Source organism: Panicum hallii, chromosome 6 (genome assembly GCF_002211085.1).
Source record: "Panicum hallii strain FIL2 chromosome 6, PHallii_v3.1, whole genome shotgun sequence".
Classification (NCBI taxonomy): Eukaryota; Viridiplantae; Streptophyta; class Magnoliopsida; order Poales; family Poaceae; genus Panicum; species Panicum hallii.
Genome location: NC_038047.1, coordinates 45,376,394 through 45,393,213, shown reverse-complemented (window position 1 = coordinate 45,393,213; position 16,820 = coordinate 45,376,394). Strand labels below are relative to the sequence as shown.

Below are 16,820 nucleotides of genomic sequence, written 5' to 3'. Positions count from 1 at the left end.
TTTGCTATCTGCTGCTCAACCTACCAGCTTTGGGTATGTGCAGTTTTTTGAAAGTGGTCGCTCATGTGCACAAGGCGTTCGATGGAATGCCCGCAACCGCAGGACATGCTCGCCGTCGACGTCCTATGTGGAGAGCAGGACAGGGACCCACTTGTCAGTGGGAAGTACTGTCGTGGAGACCGGCTTTAAATTTCCGCCGCCAAGAATCCCCAAATTGTAACCGTCGGCCAACGTCCAACACCTGCCGCCGGGTGTTCTTCTCCCTCCGCCGCGGCGCCAAGAAAGCCAAGTCCCCGCGTCACCGTTCGCCCTCCCCACCGCTGCCTCGCGTGGCCGGGCCGGCGGCATGGACCAGTTCCAGGACGGCTCTCACGTGCATCTGCGGAGCCGGGTGTACGGCACCTTCCTCTGCGCAGACGAGGACGGGAGGGGTGTTTCGCTGGACCCCCACCGCGCGTCGCTGCACGCGGCATGGACGGTGCACCTCCTCGTCAGGGACGGCGTGCCGTACAGCCTGCTCCTCCTCCGCAGTATGGCGTATGGTCGCTATCTGGCCACCTCCAAGGAGCCGGCGCCGATGGGCCTCCGCGGCTACCTAGTTGAGCAGCTGGACTATGACCACCCAGATGAGTTCGCCATCAGGTGGGTGCCCCTTCCGTCGGCGTCGGGAAACGATGTTGTGCTCCATAACATGTACCGGCGCGGCCACCTTCGCGCGAACAGCGGCTATCTCAACAGAGCCGCGGTGACTATCGACACCAACGACGACGTCAGCGCGCCCATGGACTGGGCTGTCGAGATCATCCCTGAGGGAGAGATACCGAGTCTTGGTCACCGTCCTCAGGTGTGCACGCCCTTCGCTGTTGCTGAATCCGTTTGAGCAGGGGACCAACCTCTGTTTCTTGAATCAGGGTCACCACCTCCGTTTTTTCTATTCTTGGTATTGATTTTGCCCAGTCCAGAATTCCGAGTTCTTGGCTGTGTCACACGATAGAATGAACATTGCATCCTTTCTTATCATAAAAGATACCGAGTCTTCCTCACCAGCTTGTTCTTGATACTTGCTGTTGCTGAATCCGTTTGAGCAGGGGACCAATCCATTTGTGCACAGGTCTTAGCAAGCATTAACATGCGTTTCTTTCTGAAGCCCTTCTTGTTCTTGATACTTGCTGTTGCTGAATCCGTTTGAGCAGGGGACCAATTCATTTGTGCACATGTTTAGCAAAGCATCAACATGCGTTTCTTTCTGATATTGCTTGCTATTGTTTCTCAGTTCTCTGCATCTGAATTGTAATTCTCTGCATCTGAAATGCAGCCGCCGGTCAAGATCCTTGGTCAGCTCTGGCCTGCCCAGAGACAGGTGCCAATAACACGCAAGATCATGATCAGAGCGCCAGGGAACTTCGAGCCTGATGAATGGAGGGCTTTGCTGTTCACTGGAAGATCCTTGTTGAATCTTACCAACAAGCTGATCAATGTGGTGGGCGCTGGATGTACAATCTCTGTTCAAGCTGGAAGTTTGGGACGGTTGACGCCTTTGCAGATTGATCTGCCTCGGAACAGCGACACCCTTCACGTCGTTCTGTTGCCGAGTGAGACACAAGGTTAGTTTATCTGTGAATATTGAAGTATTGTGAAATAATGTTGTGAGTTGTGACTAAATTACCAACCTATTTCTTTTTCCTTTTGATATGATTACAGAGGTTGTGAATCCATCTTCCAATGCGAAAATTGTGAACTCAAATGGGCAGATCTCGGAGTTGGGAGTGGGAGTCTCTATTGTCAACTCGTTGGTGGAACACATTGAAATGCCGAGTTCCCAGAAAGCAGGTAACAAGTCTTCACCAGATGCTTACCTATGGCTGGTCAGGAATGGCGAAGAAGCACGCGAGGCAATACGACAGTGGGAACAGCTCGGGCGTCCAGCGACTGCATGTGTCGATCTGTTACCGGACCTCACCTTCAGTGATATGACGAACTTACTGCTGGAGCTTAAGAGGGCTAAAGCGATTGAGCTTGCAGAGCAATCCGCAGATTATGCCCAGTGGATTAGACGGTACCAAGCCCTGGCCTCGATTTGTCATCTTCCACGCAAACCAGAAGAGGTGGCGGCACGGTTTAGTACAAGGAGCCACCAGAAGTGTGTTCAGGAGCCATGGGTTCTGGTGAACAATGGCTGCCATGATGTCTGATTTAGACCTTCTTTAGGCTGTTTTTACAATAGTTCTCGCTGATGGAGTTTGTTGCTGACAGTTTTGCTGTCGTGGCCCCTCTGCGGCGGCATTTTTTTTTTTTTTGGTGCTGGGGTCCTGGGGAGTAGGTAGTTGTCTGTTCGACTTACCAGAACTGAATCATGCTGAGCTACTGTACTTTTGTTGCTGCTTTGTAATGAAATTCGGGGAAATCCCTTGGTGGAAAAAATCATATCTGATGAGGAAACGCCAATGTTCTTTTAGAGAAGAGAAGCCGGGTTCAGATCCGGCACAAATCATGTAAGGCTGTGTGGATTGACTTGCCACAAAATAGCTGAATACCTATGGAATTACTGTATGATTGATACTGCTGTCCGATCATGTAGTTATTCAAAATGAGAACATGTGGTTAAGCGGTTCACATGGCCTGGCCATGCTGCACTACGTTTTGTATATTTTGCTCTGCTCCAGTGACTGCCAAGCCTTGTCCACCAATCCTGCAGCGAGCCTCCCGGCGACGGGCAAGGCGCTCTCAGAGCCGATAGCCTCCCTTGTAAAGGAACAAAGATGTGGTCACCTCGACTCTGTTCCTGGTAGCACGGTGGACAGGTGGCATTGGCCTTTGTATGCACAGGAAGTATGGCAACTCGCAATAGGGTCAGATACTACCCCAACCGTTCAATAAAAGATACTACCAAAACCTGCTCGGCTTTGAGCTACCAAGGCTTGGGGTTTTCAAGGGGACGTTGTTATAGTTTAGGGAATTTGATCGACTATCCACACAAGAAGGAAAAACATTAAAGATATACATTAATACATGAACGTACATTCTCCAACCTATACAGGCAATAAAAGAACTTGCACAGAGTATTTCTCATGCCAATATTATGTCTTAAACAACACAAAACTTCAATGTTGGGGAACGTTTTTGACTTAGGCAGCATTTGGCAACCTGGCCAGCATGCTCCTGCAATTCTCGAGTGGTATATACAGTTAAAGCCTCCAGGGCAGGGGCATTTTCCACAACATGAAGAATAAATTCAAGTTGGCCTCTTGCTCCTTTATATCCTGTAATATTCATACTCTTCAAATGAGTGTATTCATATCGCTGAAGGTTCTGCCTTGTAGGACCCACAGCCACATCGGCAAACCATAAATCAGTACATTCAAACTGCAAGGTTAACATAAATTGGAAAGTTGTATGGATTATTATATAGTGACTAAGATAAATTGTGGACTAACATAAAATTGGAAACAAAATACATTAGTGACTGATAAGAACCCAGAACAAAACTTACATGAACCTCCAGTATTTCAATAAGAGGAGTGGCTCTTAAAAAAGAGACCAAACAAAGAATCTTGTCGGCATCTTCGCGGTCTATGTTCATGTGCAACTGTAAATTCCTAAGACGAGAAAACTTGTATGGATTACTATTGCTCAACCCTTGCATCTGAAAGGCAAACAATAGAAAATTACCGACTAGATTTTGTCAGGTGAGATGAAATTGAACATCAAGATTATTTCAACAGCTAGCAAACCTCCATTTGTAGAAAAATAATATGAAAAGTCAGATGCTTCACGCTCGGAAGGCCATTGAGAAGTGATGCAAAAGCATGCTGAAAGGTTGCTTCGAATAGCGAAATGGTTACATCATTCAACTTCCTCGAAGAGTTCAGGACAATAGGCCGTAAGGGTCCTCTATACGTAAAAGTATGCAGATTTACAGCATGGAATTCTATCTTGGTGAATTCGCAGCGTACAATGCGTAGATGTAGCAGATGGAAGAGAGGGGTATCCACCTTTAGTTCATCACCAGGATAGCATCTGTCCATGCTTAGACACTCAATTTTACAGCAGCTGGACAGTGTATCTTGGAGATCCTTTCTAGTGACATGCACCAAACTGAGATGAAGCTTTCTGAGGTTTGGGAAACCACGGAACTGGAAAGGCGGCTTCAAGGATACAAAGCTAAGCTCAATGCTTTGTAGACAGGAGATGCTTTCATTGTTCAAAAGTTGAAATGGAAATATGTAACGATCCTCTCGGAGCCAAGAGTCAATAGACTCCAGATCAAGAGCAAGAACTTTTGTCCGTGAGGATGCAGCAAAACTAATCCAACTGTCGACATGGTCAGCAAGTGTACTGTCAAATCCAAATTTGACCTTGAGCTCTTCAACCACCTCACCACTGCACTTGTGTAAAACAGTGTTGACATTATCGATGAATTTCTTGATGCACCTTTTGCGCCCAGACACCTGATCAGCACTGTTGAAACATAACTTGGGGCAGTGAACCCACAGATATCTCCATTCACTTGATAAGACGCTGGTTCTAACAACCTCTTTTAGAGGCAATTTTGATAAGATCGTGCATTGTACACCCTGATATATACAAAGTAGTAATGGCATATCATGAAGATTATTTATTAGAAAGCCCATTTGCGTACACTCAACGTTAAGACAAACATATATATACCTCTGGAAGGTCTTCAAATTTAATTTCCCTGTTGCAGATCGTTTTCTCCTTGATGTTGTTTGGTGCTGCTGCTGTTCTTTTTCCAGTTAGATAATTCCCCATTCCAAAACTGAAAATAGCAATATATATAAAATTCCTTGAATATTGGGTTAGTTATTAAAACTAGTTGAACGGAAGCCAAACGAATGAACTGGAGAGCATGATGAGGTGACTAGCTATAATGTAATATATTTTTTGTACGAGAGTGACAATTGTGAAATTAGGAGAAGTACTATGTTTAAAACCTAATGTTGAGGAGGCGACTAGGGTTTTGGATACCATCAATTTGACAAATATTTCTTTCTTGCTGAATGGAGTATGCAATTTTGCATTGTAAGATTTTCCTGCACTGCTTTAAGGGACATGGTTGTTGATGTGCTCAATTATATATCAGTGAAAAGAATATCAGAGAATTAATTTGATGCGCTCATCAGTTACATACCATTGCAAGTTCAAGCTTGATACTTTTTTGCGAAATATCCAAGTTGGTAGCTAGGTACAATACATGGTGAGGTCCGAATACGTACGTACAAACGAAACGAAATATCATGTACTCCATCCGTTGCAAATTGTAGGTCGTTTTGGTAAATCTAGATATATAATTTTTGCTACGTATTCAGGCATAGCGTTTATTTAGATGCATAGCAAAATCTACACATCTAGATTTGCCAAAACGACCTACAATTTGGAACGGAGGAAGTACTAGATTAGGGTTTGGGGTACTGTTGGATTTCGCACACAAGGAAGGGAAGGGGGATCGATGAGCGGGCATACCTGGCGGAAGTAAGCAGACCGGCGCGGAGCCAAGAAAGAAAAGTTAAGGACGCCAAACTCAACCACTCACCCATGGATTTGATTCTATGCAGTGGCGGAGGACGAGACGAAATCGTGGTATGGCGGCGGCGCGCGGGGGGGGGGGGGGGGGGAGCAGGCCAGCAGGGGGCGGCGGCGCGCGGGGGGAGCAGGGGCGGCTGCGCGCGGGGGGGAGCAGGGGCGGCGGCGCGCAGGGGGCAGCGTCGGCGCGCGGGGAGGAGCAGGGGGCGGCGGCGCGGGGGGTGGGGGGAGAGGGGGTGGCGGCGCGCGTGGGGGAGCAGGCCAGCAGGGGGCGGCGGCGGCGCGGGGGGAGCAGGGGGCGGCGCGCGGGGAGGAGCAGGGGGCGGCGCGGGAGGAGAAGGGTGCGGCGCGCGGGGGGAGCAGGAGCAGGGGCGGCGGCGCGGGGGGGAGCAGGGGCAATGGCGGCCTAAATTTTTTTCTACCGATTCCCGGGTGCCATACCTTGCCACATACGCTCCTCCGCCGCTGATTTTATGGTTGAGTTGGATACCAAGCTGGATCCTGTATACAAATCAAATTCGAGGAGAATTTAATCAATAAGAAGGGATACTAAGTTGATCTCGGAGTTACAATTGGAGATCTATTTGCCCGTCAGCCTACGCGCATGCATATTTCATTCAGGATAATTCTTAGGCCAAAAGTCCAAAAGCACCGCTTGTTGCATTGAGTGGATCATGCTTGTGGCCCAGGTGGCTTATGGATAATGCATCGTCGTCTGCTTAATTGTCTTCTTCATCATCATATACAATAATTATGTAGTTGGTTTATTTGTGCTGGGCAGGCAGAGTCCCATTAATTTGTCTTGAGGTCGCCGCTAACAATGCAAAATCCCTCCTCGATCAGGTCCGCGTGTGTTTGGATCCAACCGGTAATTTCATCCAATTCAAACAAGAGTGCTAATAGGGTAGGCTAAACTTTAGTTATGATTTAAAAACTTTAGTTTAGCAAAGATTAAGTACTAATATGGATGTTCAGCAACAACACACCGATCGATCAATATATATATTAAATTGACTTACACACCGACCATGCATGCATGTATTAATCCTAGCTAGCTACTAGTGCTGCTGCAGACATACATGCATGCGTGCAAATATATCGTCTGCTCAGCTCGCTCGCCACACCAAATCTCTTAATAATAATGCATACATGCTGCATGCGTGCGTGAAATCGATCCACATGAGAAAGAAAACCACTAATCAATTAAGTAATATAGATACTGCTGGTGCTGCAGGGTCGATATAGCTAGATGCATATATGCATGATCGGTCGTCAGACGTTTTCGGTGGAGGACGGCAGCAGGAGCGGCTGCGTCGTGCTGGACGGCGGCGCCTGCAGCTTGGCGCTCCGGATGACGGCGGCGTCGGGCGGCATGACGGCGGCGGCGGCCCGGTCCCTGGCGAGGCGCGCCCTCTCCTCGCTCTTGCCCCAGAGCACGAGGTAGAGGCCGGCGATGATGAGCACGGCGCCGATGATGCCTCCGAGGTAGAACTTCTCGCCGAGGGTCAGGGAGGCCATGATGGCCACCACCAGCGTCTGCACGGGCTGGTACACAGCCACGAACACCGGGCCCCCGCGGTCGATGCACCAGATCTGCACAGCGAACGCAACGCCAGACGCGATGAACCCCTGCACGCACAGTATTCAATATTGTTAGTATATTGTTGTTAAGTAGTAGGCGTATTCCTTAATTATTTCTTCATTCACTCCTTAGCACAAAAAGTTATTATATACTGACGGCGTATAGGATGGTGAAGATCTCGGATCCTGAGTGGAACTTCCATGCGTCGGCGTCCCTCTCCATGAAGGCGGCGATGATGAGGAACTGGATCACGCCGAAGAAGCAGGTGTAGGAGGTCACCGACAGCCTCGCCGGGTACTTCTTCAGCACGGGGGCCTGCAGCACCAGCCAGCCCGACCACGACAGGCAGTGGCCGATCAGGTACACGCACCCCAGCGTCCAGTTCTTCTCGCCGCCGGCGCCCACCTTGGCGGCCGCCTCCAGACCCAAGGAGGCCTCGGGCCCGAAGATGGTGGGGCCCTTGTACAGCGTGATGACGGAGGCCCCCGCCACGCACGCCAGCGTGCCCACCACCTTGGCCACGCCGTCGCGGTGGTCCAGCCGGACCTTCTCGATGCGCAGCGCCGCGGCCATGGCGAAGGTGATGGCCGGCACGGAGTTCTGGATGGCGGAGGCGAATGTGGGGGAGGTGTTGTCAAGGCCGAGGAGGTAGAACCCTTGGTTCGCAGTGATGCTGTGTGCATGTTCGATTGATGGATTAATAAGCATTATATATGTATATGTATATATTTAACAGCATCAGTATATATGTACATGTCTATATGTAGATATATAATGCAGCATTACGTACCCGCATAGCGCGAGCAGGAAGAACTGGACTACGAAGTTGATCGTCAGCTGCGGCCTGTCCTTCTTCTCGAGGAAGTAGGCGAAGGGCACGAGGAGGCAGAGCGCGATGATGTTGCGGTAGACGGGGAAGACGAGCTTGCTGATGCCCATGTTGAGCGCCAGCCGCGACACCACGTGGAACCCCGCGTACCCGAACTGCAGCGCCAGCATCGCCACATGGAGCTGCGCCTTCTCCGGCATCCCGCACACCCGGCGACCCTCCCCCGCCGCGTCCGCCATTGCCGTTGCGGGCCGGCTGCCTCTCTTGCTTGCTACTAGCCCCCGGCGGTGGAGCTAGCAGAGCTGCTACCTAGAAGAGAAGAATCTACGTACCAGCTGAGGAATAAGTAAGAGAGGATATGATCGATTATTCCGTCCAGGACTGGCCGCGCCGGGTAGTGATCGATCGAGCTCGGAAGGGGTCGCTATATAAGGGCAGGGCCGGGCAGGGGCAGCAGCTGAGCCTGAGCCAAGTGAGACTGTGAGAGGAATGGGAATGTCCGAGCAACGACTGACAGATGCATGTGTACTGTGACGAGCCACTGCATGTGGGCCCCACAGGTGCAGCGACAGCTGATGAGAGGGACGTGGCACTCCACTGTCACTGTTTTTCTGCTTGTCGTCGTACGTCCACTTCCCCTTTGGCCTGCCGGACCCTTTTTTTTTAATCTATTAATTACAGCCTAGGTTCGTTCTAGCTAGGAGCATGTGTGAGTGTGCTTGCTCGCAAAGTTTACCGCACCACTGACTGCTCCACATGACTGATGACCCAGCTAGCCAGCACAGCGCGTGTGGTTGATGAAAGAGGACGCTAAGTAATAAGTGAAGTGGCATATGTATTAGAATGCTGATTATTGGCGATTGCGTGGTTTCAGTAGTGTGGCGTCGCTTTTTGCTTGCAAAGAGCTAGCTAGTGATGAAGCGACAGCGGCAGCAGCAATAAATTAAGCTTCTAGTGGCGCCACTCCGCTTGTTGCACCGGCCGGATTGATAGAAAGAAAGCGATCCGTCCGTGTAATGAAAATAAAGCAGTCGTCGCCGAATGATGGAAAGTAATAAAAGGATTATATTGCTAGCTAATTAATAAGCTAGCTTACCTTTCATTATATTTATCTATTTCTAGGCTAGCCTGATGCATGCATTATATTGTTGTTGTCTTTTTGCTTGCTGCGTCGATGTTGCTTATTAGTGCTGGCTTCCATGTAATTTCTTTCTTCATCAGGATGCATACATGCATGCTCACACAAGTAATACGTCATCCCAACCGCACAATGCAGTGAAGTGCAGGCAGGACCCCCCCTTTAACCTGCATGCAGCTAGATATATACAGTACATTCATGGTTTTATCTCCTGCTTGATCGAATTATTAGTGTTCTACTGTTGTAATGATAAAGGCATATAAAAAAAGGATGTATATATAATGCTTGATGTGTTGTTGCAATCCATGAGCATTATATTTGGAGCAACACACTTTGATTTTCTGCTTATTAGTGCAAGACATATATATAGTTGTTCCGGTCCTTGCAAATAATAGCATCTGAAAGTGTTGGCGCGAGCTCTTATACATTTCGGTCACGTACCATGGTCTAGTATGATCACATACATCTCATACGTACCTTTCATTGGGTTAGATACGTCCTACATCATGAGATACACATGTAGGAGTAGCTACAAGCGCGTGTAGAATAGATTTTTCATATATATATATATATATATTTGATGAAAAGCTGCATGAATAATTATTATACCCAACAACTGAAGCCACTTAATCAAATTCAGATGCTGAAAACAAGGCGGCCGGGGTAGTGAATCCAAATGTGCTTCTCCACTGCATGGATCTGGAAAGCGGAGGATCGAAAAGAAGGGAATTAAAAAAGAAAAGAATATAATGCAAAAGGCATGGATCGGAGAAAAGTTGCAGATCAAAGAGAGAAGCAGGCCGGCGGGAAGCTAAGAAATGCAAATACTAATGCATGCTTGGACCACCAGCTAGCACATACTAACAGAGAGAGCAGATCGAGATGCTGGATGGAGATCAGAGCGTGCGCGCATGCATGTCAAAGCTAGCTAGCTAGCTAGCAAGGGATCCAGATTCCAGAGCAGGCTGTGGTGGTCTTTTCGATGATCAGCTAGCACATCAACAACAAACCATATGCGGCCTTTATTTTGTTTATCTATCTGTTAATTAGTTGTGGATGGAGTCGGCCGATTGATCTGATCATGTGCGGGCTGCGAGCGAGCGAGCGAGCGAGCGACCGAGGTCTCCGTCTCTGCCTCTGCCCACTGATGCCCAGCAAGTCGATCCCACATCGAATTATCTAGGGTTCGATCGATCGGCCTGCTGCTGGGTGGCCAGGTGCTGCCTGCTTGCTCTTGATCGAGATATGCTAGCTTTTCCTGCTTTCCAGGGACATGCTGCCGGCCGCGACATATATGCATGCCATCATCATCATCCTTTCTCTTTTCTTTATTTTCATCAATGCAATAGCCAAGCGAGTGTTTTCCATTCCGAGCTTCTTCTTCCCGGCCGGCTATGGAGCCAGGGAACGACTAATAATCTTTTACGGCGCACGATACTAAAGTTCTCCTAATCGTAAATTAAAGCCACCAACCTCTCCTAGTCCTAGCTAGCTACCTGCACTGCACGTACGACGACGCACTCCCACACGGGTGCGTGCCCCCGGTGGGCCGCCGGGTCAAGTCTAATAATCTCTCCTCCATTTCCATCAAGCAAGCTAAGCTAAGATTAATGCATGCATGGTCCCCTAGCTACTAGCTAGCTAGCTCCCGGCCCTTACATATAGTAGCTATTAATTAAGCTATATATAGGCCGCCTTTAACCGATGGATGGCAGGATGGATCTATCGATCGAGTTAGCTGGAGAAGCTGCTTAAACTAAGTAATGCTAGCTATAGCTTTTTTGATCCACGATGTACTCCTGAACTGAATCGATCAGCCGGCCAGTGTGTGGTCCTCCGATCCTGAACTGAACAAGCTAACACCTGGAACAGGAACATGCATGGCGTGTGAGCGAGCATTATTCATGCCTCCATCTCACAGCCGGCCATGTGATCGATGATCCCATCCGATCCGTACGTTCAACAATCCAAGAGCTGATGAATCGCGCTCTAGTGTGTTCACCTTCACCAGAGAAATGAGAGAATCAAATAAACTGCTTCTTAGCTTGTGAGGGCTTCATCCTCTCCAACTGAATCTCGACCGACAGATGATGATAGATCCATCTGTGGTGCTGGTGGTGCTGGTGGCTGTATGCTTCAGGTTATTGAGGCCGACAAGGAATGGATCATGGATGGATGTGGCGGGCAGCACTAGCAACAGGCAGCAGCAGCCACCAACATTGTCGCTGGTCGCGCGTCGTCGTCGCTTTTAATTAATCTTCCAGCAGGTCGCCCGTCCAACTGTGGCCTTCTTCTTCTTTTTTTTCTTAGAGATATGATACGGTATATAGTTAGTTCAGCTGAAGATTTTCAGAGTAGTATATGTTTCCCACATATGCATGTTTCCTCGGTAATGTACACTGGTATTGATATGTGACGTAATACGGGTGCCTTTTGATTTATTTACTTAGTATGTCAGTCAATTGGAGTGGCACAGTACTAGACTGATTATGAGTTATGATCGAGCACTTAATAATAATTCCCAGTCCTCATTGCTCAGTAACCCGTTGTCATTTATCGAGCGTTCATCATCGATACTTGGAGCCTGTTTGGATGAGCTAAAATTTTTCCATATATTAGCACTTATATATTTGCTAGTCTTGGCTAAATTTTAGTCTACTTTATTAGCACTCCTATTTATATGGGGTAGTGCTATATTTTAGCATTTTGGGGCATAAGTGCTTGCATCCAAACACACCTCCAGCTCGCTCCTCACAGTAAAGAGGTGGGCTCTTAGTCACATGCTATATAGTTAACTATAATATACTTTTGCATCTGCAATGATGCAAATAAAGATACAGCCATCATGTCTGCCGGCCATCATCATACCCTTCTTCCTTCCGCCACAGCTTTGCAGCATAGCAGTACCAGTACTAGGGTTAATTTGTTTAATATAGACATCTACTATATAACTAATTCAGAAGACATCTGGTGGCCCCATTGCCCCCCATTTGTGCAGTATTAGGTAGTGCATCTATCATAACCTCTAATGACATGCTTTATTTACTGCTGGTTAGTCGACAGCTTTTAGTTCGATTTATTTGGCTGATAGATGCACGCCCTGCTGCCTGCTGGTGGCTCAAAAGTCAAGGATATGCATGCATGCTAGCTGAAGATCCCTAACCTGCACTATGCAGTGATCTGAGACTGAGACTATGCAGTGAGGAGTAGCTACTATACAATCACAACAGCGAGCGTTGAGACAAGTTAGGAACTTGGTCGGTAGTGAATGGACTACATGAATGAACGATCGAACGACGATGATCGATAGATAAGGCAAAAGCGGTGAGGGAGACCAAAAGCCCTGAAGATCGGCGGAATCGGAGGTGTGTGCAAGCAACAAGGGGGCAACAGGGGTTTCCCTGTGCAGCATGCGAAATGCCATGCAGGAGCAGCAGAGTCCAAGGGAGAAGATCAACGAGAGCGAGTCCAAGGAGGCATCACCTCAATCTCCGACAGCTTGGAGCCATGTGCTTGCTTGCTTGCATTGGTGTGCATGCGACACTGAACGAAGCACTGAACTCTGCACCCCCAACAGCAGCAACTGCAGGTCGATCTAGCTAGTACAGACCAACGGGCCGGGTATGCATGCATAGTAGAGCAGCAGGTAGTTACTAGCAGCTAGCAAGCCGCTGCTAAAGGTAACCGGCCGGCCGATCGAGAAAGAAGCGGCAGCAAGCATCTATGCAAGTGCCGGCCGGCCGGCTCATGTGTCAAGCTGGAGCACGACATCATATCGATCAACTACACAAGCAAGCAGCTGATCGAGGCAGCCATGCGCTGCTGCTTGCATGCTGTCTGCATCCCGACAAACTAAACTGGTGGATGGACTACTAGCTACTACTCGGTCGATCCGCATAGCCAGCCAGCCGGCCAGCAAAGCACTGCACGCGCGCACAGAATAAAGCAAGGCAAACCGTACGCGCGTGCAGATGCTCCACGCATAACGACACACTGGGTGCCGACGTATCTACGAAACTCTTTTGATAGTCTTCTTTTCAAAACTCAAATTGGATTCATGCATGGAGGAATTTTATTGGATTTCAATCCTTCATATAGGAATTTTTGCATGCTCGTACAAAACCTACTATCTTAGGGGTTTGTTAGATTTCTTTTGAGCACTTAGTCATCACAAATAGCAAAGTTAGTCAATTTTTAAAAACAAATCCACATTTTTCAAAAATAAAAGCTAGCTCCACTACTAGAAATTTAAGCTTTTGCAACGCTAAGTAATTGTAGCAGTAGAGGTCAAATCGTGGTAATATATCTGAATTGCCACAACATGATTGTTGTGGCAGCCGTGGCAAGTAATTGTGTGGTTTAAACTTTGTGCCACGTTTTTTTGTTTTGTTGCAGTAGCTATGGCATTTGCCACGTAATGAAGCATTGCATTAGATAGCAGTTGCAATAACCTAGGTCATGGCAATAGTTTGTTAATATTGCAACAACAAGTGGTAGCAATTATAACAAACATGATCGTGGCAATAGAATTGCTATACCCACCATATTTTTATAAATGGTGGCAATAAAATATTCTTGCAATGATATATTTTTGGAGCAAAAAATAATTAGAAGTAAAGAACTATAAAAGTTGCTACTAATTGGCTTTGAACCTAAAGGATTACAAACCTTTACCACTACACAAGAGCTACTTTTGTTGTATATTTTGCTAATAGTCTACTCTTATCCTCTCTATTTGCCATGAGAATGAATGAAAAACGTTGCAACAGTTAGAAAATATGGTAATAATATTCATATATTGCAGTGCTACTTCACCCGTGGCAATAATAACTTTTTTGTTGCAACTATTTTTTGAAATATTACCACACTAATTAAGCGTGGCAAAACAATCACCTTAATGCAAACACATAAGCTAATGTTGCAATAGATGTTAACCTATTGCAATGAAAGTTGAACATATGACCATGCAATAAAATTCGTGGCAATACTACAGATATATGGCCACCAAATTTTAAATTGTGGCGATATCACCTATTTATTGCAATAATTTATATGTTGTTGCAATATTTTTTGTGGCAAAAGCTAATTTTTCTGGTAGTGCTCCCCGCGGCTCCTCCGGTTCCTCCATCTCGTCTGCCACCTTTGCCCTGTGTGAGTGGCGCGAACGGAGGTAGACGGCCGTGGGAGCGCGGCGGCAACTACAGAAGACAACCGACCGCGGGAGCACGAGGTGGTGGGAGGCAGTCGTAGGATCGTGCGGCGGCGGTGGAGGATAGACATAGGAGCGCGAGGCCGTCGTGGGGATGAACGGCGGCGTGAGCGAGGGGAGGGGGAGGGGGAGGAGGTGCTAGCGGTGGGCACACACGGCTGGCAGAGGAAGGCGGGGGCGGGGGCAAGGGCGAGGGCCTGCTTGGGCGCAGGGAAGAAGAACAGATAAGGAGAGAGAATATAAGGTGAAGAAAATAAGAAGAAAAATAGAAAGAATTGAGAAAAAAATAAATAGATAAGAGTAGTACAGTTATTTGATCTTTTCTATATATATATTAAATAACTAGACATTTTTCAAAACGGCTTCAGCTCTGCTAGAGAAGCAGCTCCACCAGAGAAGCAGAAGTCGGAGCTATTTTCCGAGAAGGCGCAGACTTGCCAAACGGACTCGTACTATGTTGCAGTTGCACTGCAAGCGACAGGATATGTGGTTATATATCGATCACATTATTAGGAATAGGCAGCGGTATACCTAAGCTACTAGCAGATGGATGGATCGATATGATCGCATCTGAATCTTCAGCTGGACCGTACCAGGCCAGCAGCAGCAGGATAGAAGATGGATGTGATGGGATCGTGGACTAAATTATAGGAGTCTCAACTAGTACTTGTGATCATCACTGGTTCTGTCTATGCATGCTGGCTTTGCACTGGCCACTCGATCTTCGCTGCCTGATCATGGATAGCTTTTACTAACTTTTAGAGAGTGAGCTAGCAGAGAGATTCCTCGTCGGCCGGCCGGCAGGTCCTGTCCGATGGAAGACTCGATCGAGGGAGGGAATGTGCTATGATGGCGCAGGTGGATCTATCGTCCAAGCACCGCGCGCATGCTCTGCTACTTTGCTTGCTTGCTGGCTTTACCCATCAGCTATCATATCTTTCTTTGCAGCCGGCCAGCAGCTACCAAGCAGTGTGTGCAGCTAGCAGTAGCAGCAGTGTGGTGCTGGAAAACCAAACCAAATCAAATCAACTCAAGCAGCTAGCTAGTTGATTCATTCAAGGGTATGAATGATGGTGACTCCCCGATGGGAGGCATTGCCCACTGTACTGCATTCAGTTCAGTTCCCATCATCAGTATTGCGAATCTGAAGGTATCTCAGGCTAGTGGATTTGCAATCTTAATTAGTATGTCCACAGTAGTTGCTGCGCATTGGAGTCCAATACATTTGGACTTGAGCAGCAACACAACCAACAAAGAAAAACTGAAATTTCCCACTTAATTAAGCAAAAAAATACAACAATAAAATTATTTCCATCATAAATGAAACAACAAAACTAAAATAAGAGCGATTGCAAAGAAAGAAACAATCAAATTCCAACATATTTTGTTTAAGATGCAGATAGATGGTTCGCTTCTCCAATAATGAATTACATAGAAATTAAGCTGGCCTGCCAGGGCAGTACAATTTACTTATCGGAGGCACATATGAACGGGGAAAAAGAAAAGAAAAGAAAAGTCGTCCATATATATTGGATTGGAAGCCAACAATAGGATAAAGAAAGCGAGACTCATCATCATCAGAATCAAACTGATGGAGCTCGTATGTACTAGCTAGCAGTGCTTAAGGTAAACCACCCCAAATGAAATAATCAAAGACGATCGGCGAGCCAGCTGATCGAGCGACGACGATGATTGATAGGTGTAGGTGACTCTTTGATTGTAGTAGGAAGGATGAATGATCAGGTACGTAGGTAGGTGATCGATCAGAAGACCTTCGCGACGTCCTTCATGAGCCCCGGGTTGGCGTTGCAGAAGGTGATGAACTCGTTGAAGTCGATGCAGCCGTCGCCGTCGGTGTCGATCTCGGCCATCATGCGCTGCACCTCGTCGGCGGAGGTGGACCCCAGCGTCCGCAGCGCCTCCGTCAGCTCCGACAGCGAGATCTTGCCGTCGCCGTTGGTGTCGAACCGCTTGAAGATCCGCTCCATGTCCGCCGCCTCCGCCATTGTCGTCGTACGTATGATCTCTCGATCGACCCGCCCGGCGCCGATCTGTACGTCCTCTCTCCCTCTCTGCAGATAGAGTTAATTAGGAGCAGAGACCGATCGATCCCTCTCTCTCTCTCTTACGCTAGCTCTGAGGTACCTTGCTTGCCCCCTCTCGATCACTGCCTTTGCGTAGTACACGCGTTAGCTCTTCTCCTCGAGTTCTTCTTTCCGCTATATAGCCATGGAGGAGCGAGCCTCACTACGTTTGTGGAGGAGAGGAGACGCCGGGGAGAAATTGTCGGGTCACCTCACCGCCATCCATCGCCATGACCTGCTGCTGGATCGTCCTCCATCCTCCACTCCCCCCGGATCGGAGGAATCGTTCGTTCAACCAGAGCCAGACAGACAGAGAGGAGCAGAGGAGCCTGCTGCACCTAGGCTTCGAGGCCCAATTAAGCACCTAGGCTTCAAAGGCCCAATTCAAGGCCCGTCGTAACTTTAGCCAGAGCCCATATGTATGCATGCAAAAGCAC

The 16,820-nt window shown here is 47.9% G+C and overlaps 3 protein-coding genes across 4 annotated transcripts; all 3 read right to left on the bottom strand.

Moving 5' to 3' along the window:
- Positions 1-3,035: 3,035 nt before the first annotated feature.
- LOC112896404 (F-box/FBD/LRR-repeat protein At1g13570-like) lies at positions 3,036-5,627 on the bottom strand. Of its 2 annotated transcripts, none has more exons than XM_025964360.1 (5): positions 5,482-5,627; positions 4,669-4,777; positions 3,732-4,574; positions 3,491-3,643; positions 3,036-3,363 (listed from the first exon to the last, which is right to left on the bottom strand). In XM_025964360.1, the coding sequence occupies exons 1-5, from the start codon at positions 5,553-5,555 to the stop codon at positions 3,085-3,087; spliced, it is 1,458 nt and encodes a 485-aa protein (XP_025820145.1). In that variant the 5' UTR covers positions 5,556-5,627; the 3' UTR covers positions 3,036-3,084. The 2 variants fall into 2 exon arrangements, with proteins under 2 accessions (XP_025820145.1, XP_025820146.1); XM_025964361.1 differs by having other exon boundaries at positions 5,552-5,569.
- Positions 5,628-6,509: 882 nt separating this feature from the next.
- Positions 6,510-8,339, bottom strand: LOC112897194 (protein WALLS ARE THIN 1). The gene is made up of 3 exons (XM_025965439.1): positions 7,914-8,339; positions 7,280-7,796; positions 6,510-7,170 (listed from the first exon to the last, which is right to left on the bottom strand). Exons 1-3 carry the CDS (start codon positions 8,189-8,191, stop codon positions 6,814-6,816), a joined length of 1,152 nt encoding a protein of 383 aa, XP_025821224.1. The 5' UTR covers positions 8,192-8,339; the 3' UTR covers positions 6,510-6,813.
- A 7,360-nt stretch (positions 8,340-15,699) lies between these two features.
- Positions 15,700-16,711, bottom strand: LOC112896380 (polcalcin Phl p 7). The gene is made up of 2 exons (XM_025964324.1): positions 16,445-16,711; positions 15,700-16,371 (listed from the first exon to the last, which is right to left on the bottom strand). The coding sequence occupies exon 2, from the start codon at positions 16,303-16,305 to the stop codon at positions 16,063-16,065; it is 243 nt and encodes an 80-aa protein (XP_025820109.1). The 5' UTR covers positions 16,306-16,371; positions 16,445-16,711; the 3' UTR covers positions 15,700-16,062.
- Positions 16,712-16,820: the final 109 nt, after the last annotated feature.

What these genes read in the sequence shown, in the direction of transcription:
- LOC112896380 (XM_025964324.1), bottom strand. Translation starts at nt 16,305, where the DNA reads ATGGCGGAGGCGGCGGACATGGAGCGGATCTTCAAGCGGTTCGACACC.
- LOC112897194 (XM_025965439.1), bottom strand. Translation starts at nt 8,191, where the DNA reads ATGGCGGACGCGGCGGGGGAGGGTCGCCGGGTGTGCGGGATGCCGGAG. An exon ending in TTCCTGCTCGCGCTATGCGG is followed by an intron (nt 7,797 to 7,913) that starts GTACGTAATGCT and finishes ACATGCACACAG; the next exon opens with CATCACTGCGAACCAAGGGT. An exon ending in TCTTCACCATCCTATACGCC is followed by an intron (nt 7,171 to 7,279) that starts GTCAGTATATAA and finishes CTGTGCGTGCAG; the next exon opens with GGGTTCATCGCGTCTGGCGT.
- LOC112896404 (XM_025964360.1), bottom strand. Translation starts at nt 5,555, where the DNA reads ATGGGTGAGTGGTTGAGTTTGGCGTCCTTAACTTTTCTTTCTTGGCTC. An exon ending in TTATTTTTCTACAAATGGAG is followed by an intron (nt 3,644 to 3,731) that starts GTTTGCTAGCTG and finishes TTTGCCTTTCAG; the next exon opens with ATGCAAGGGTTGAGCAATAG. An exon ending in TTGAAATACTGGAGGTTCAT is followed by an intron (nt 3,364 to 3,490) that starts GTAAGTTTTGTT and finishes TTAACCTTGCAG; the next exon opens with TTTGAATGTACTGATTTATG.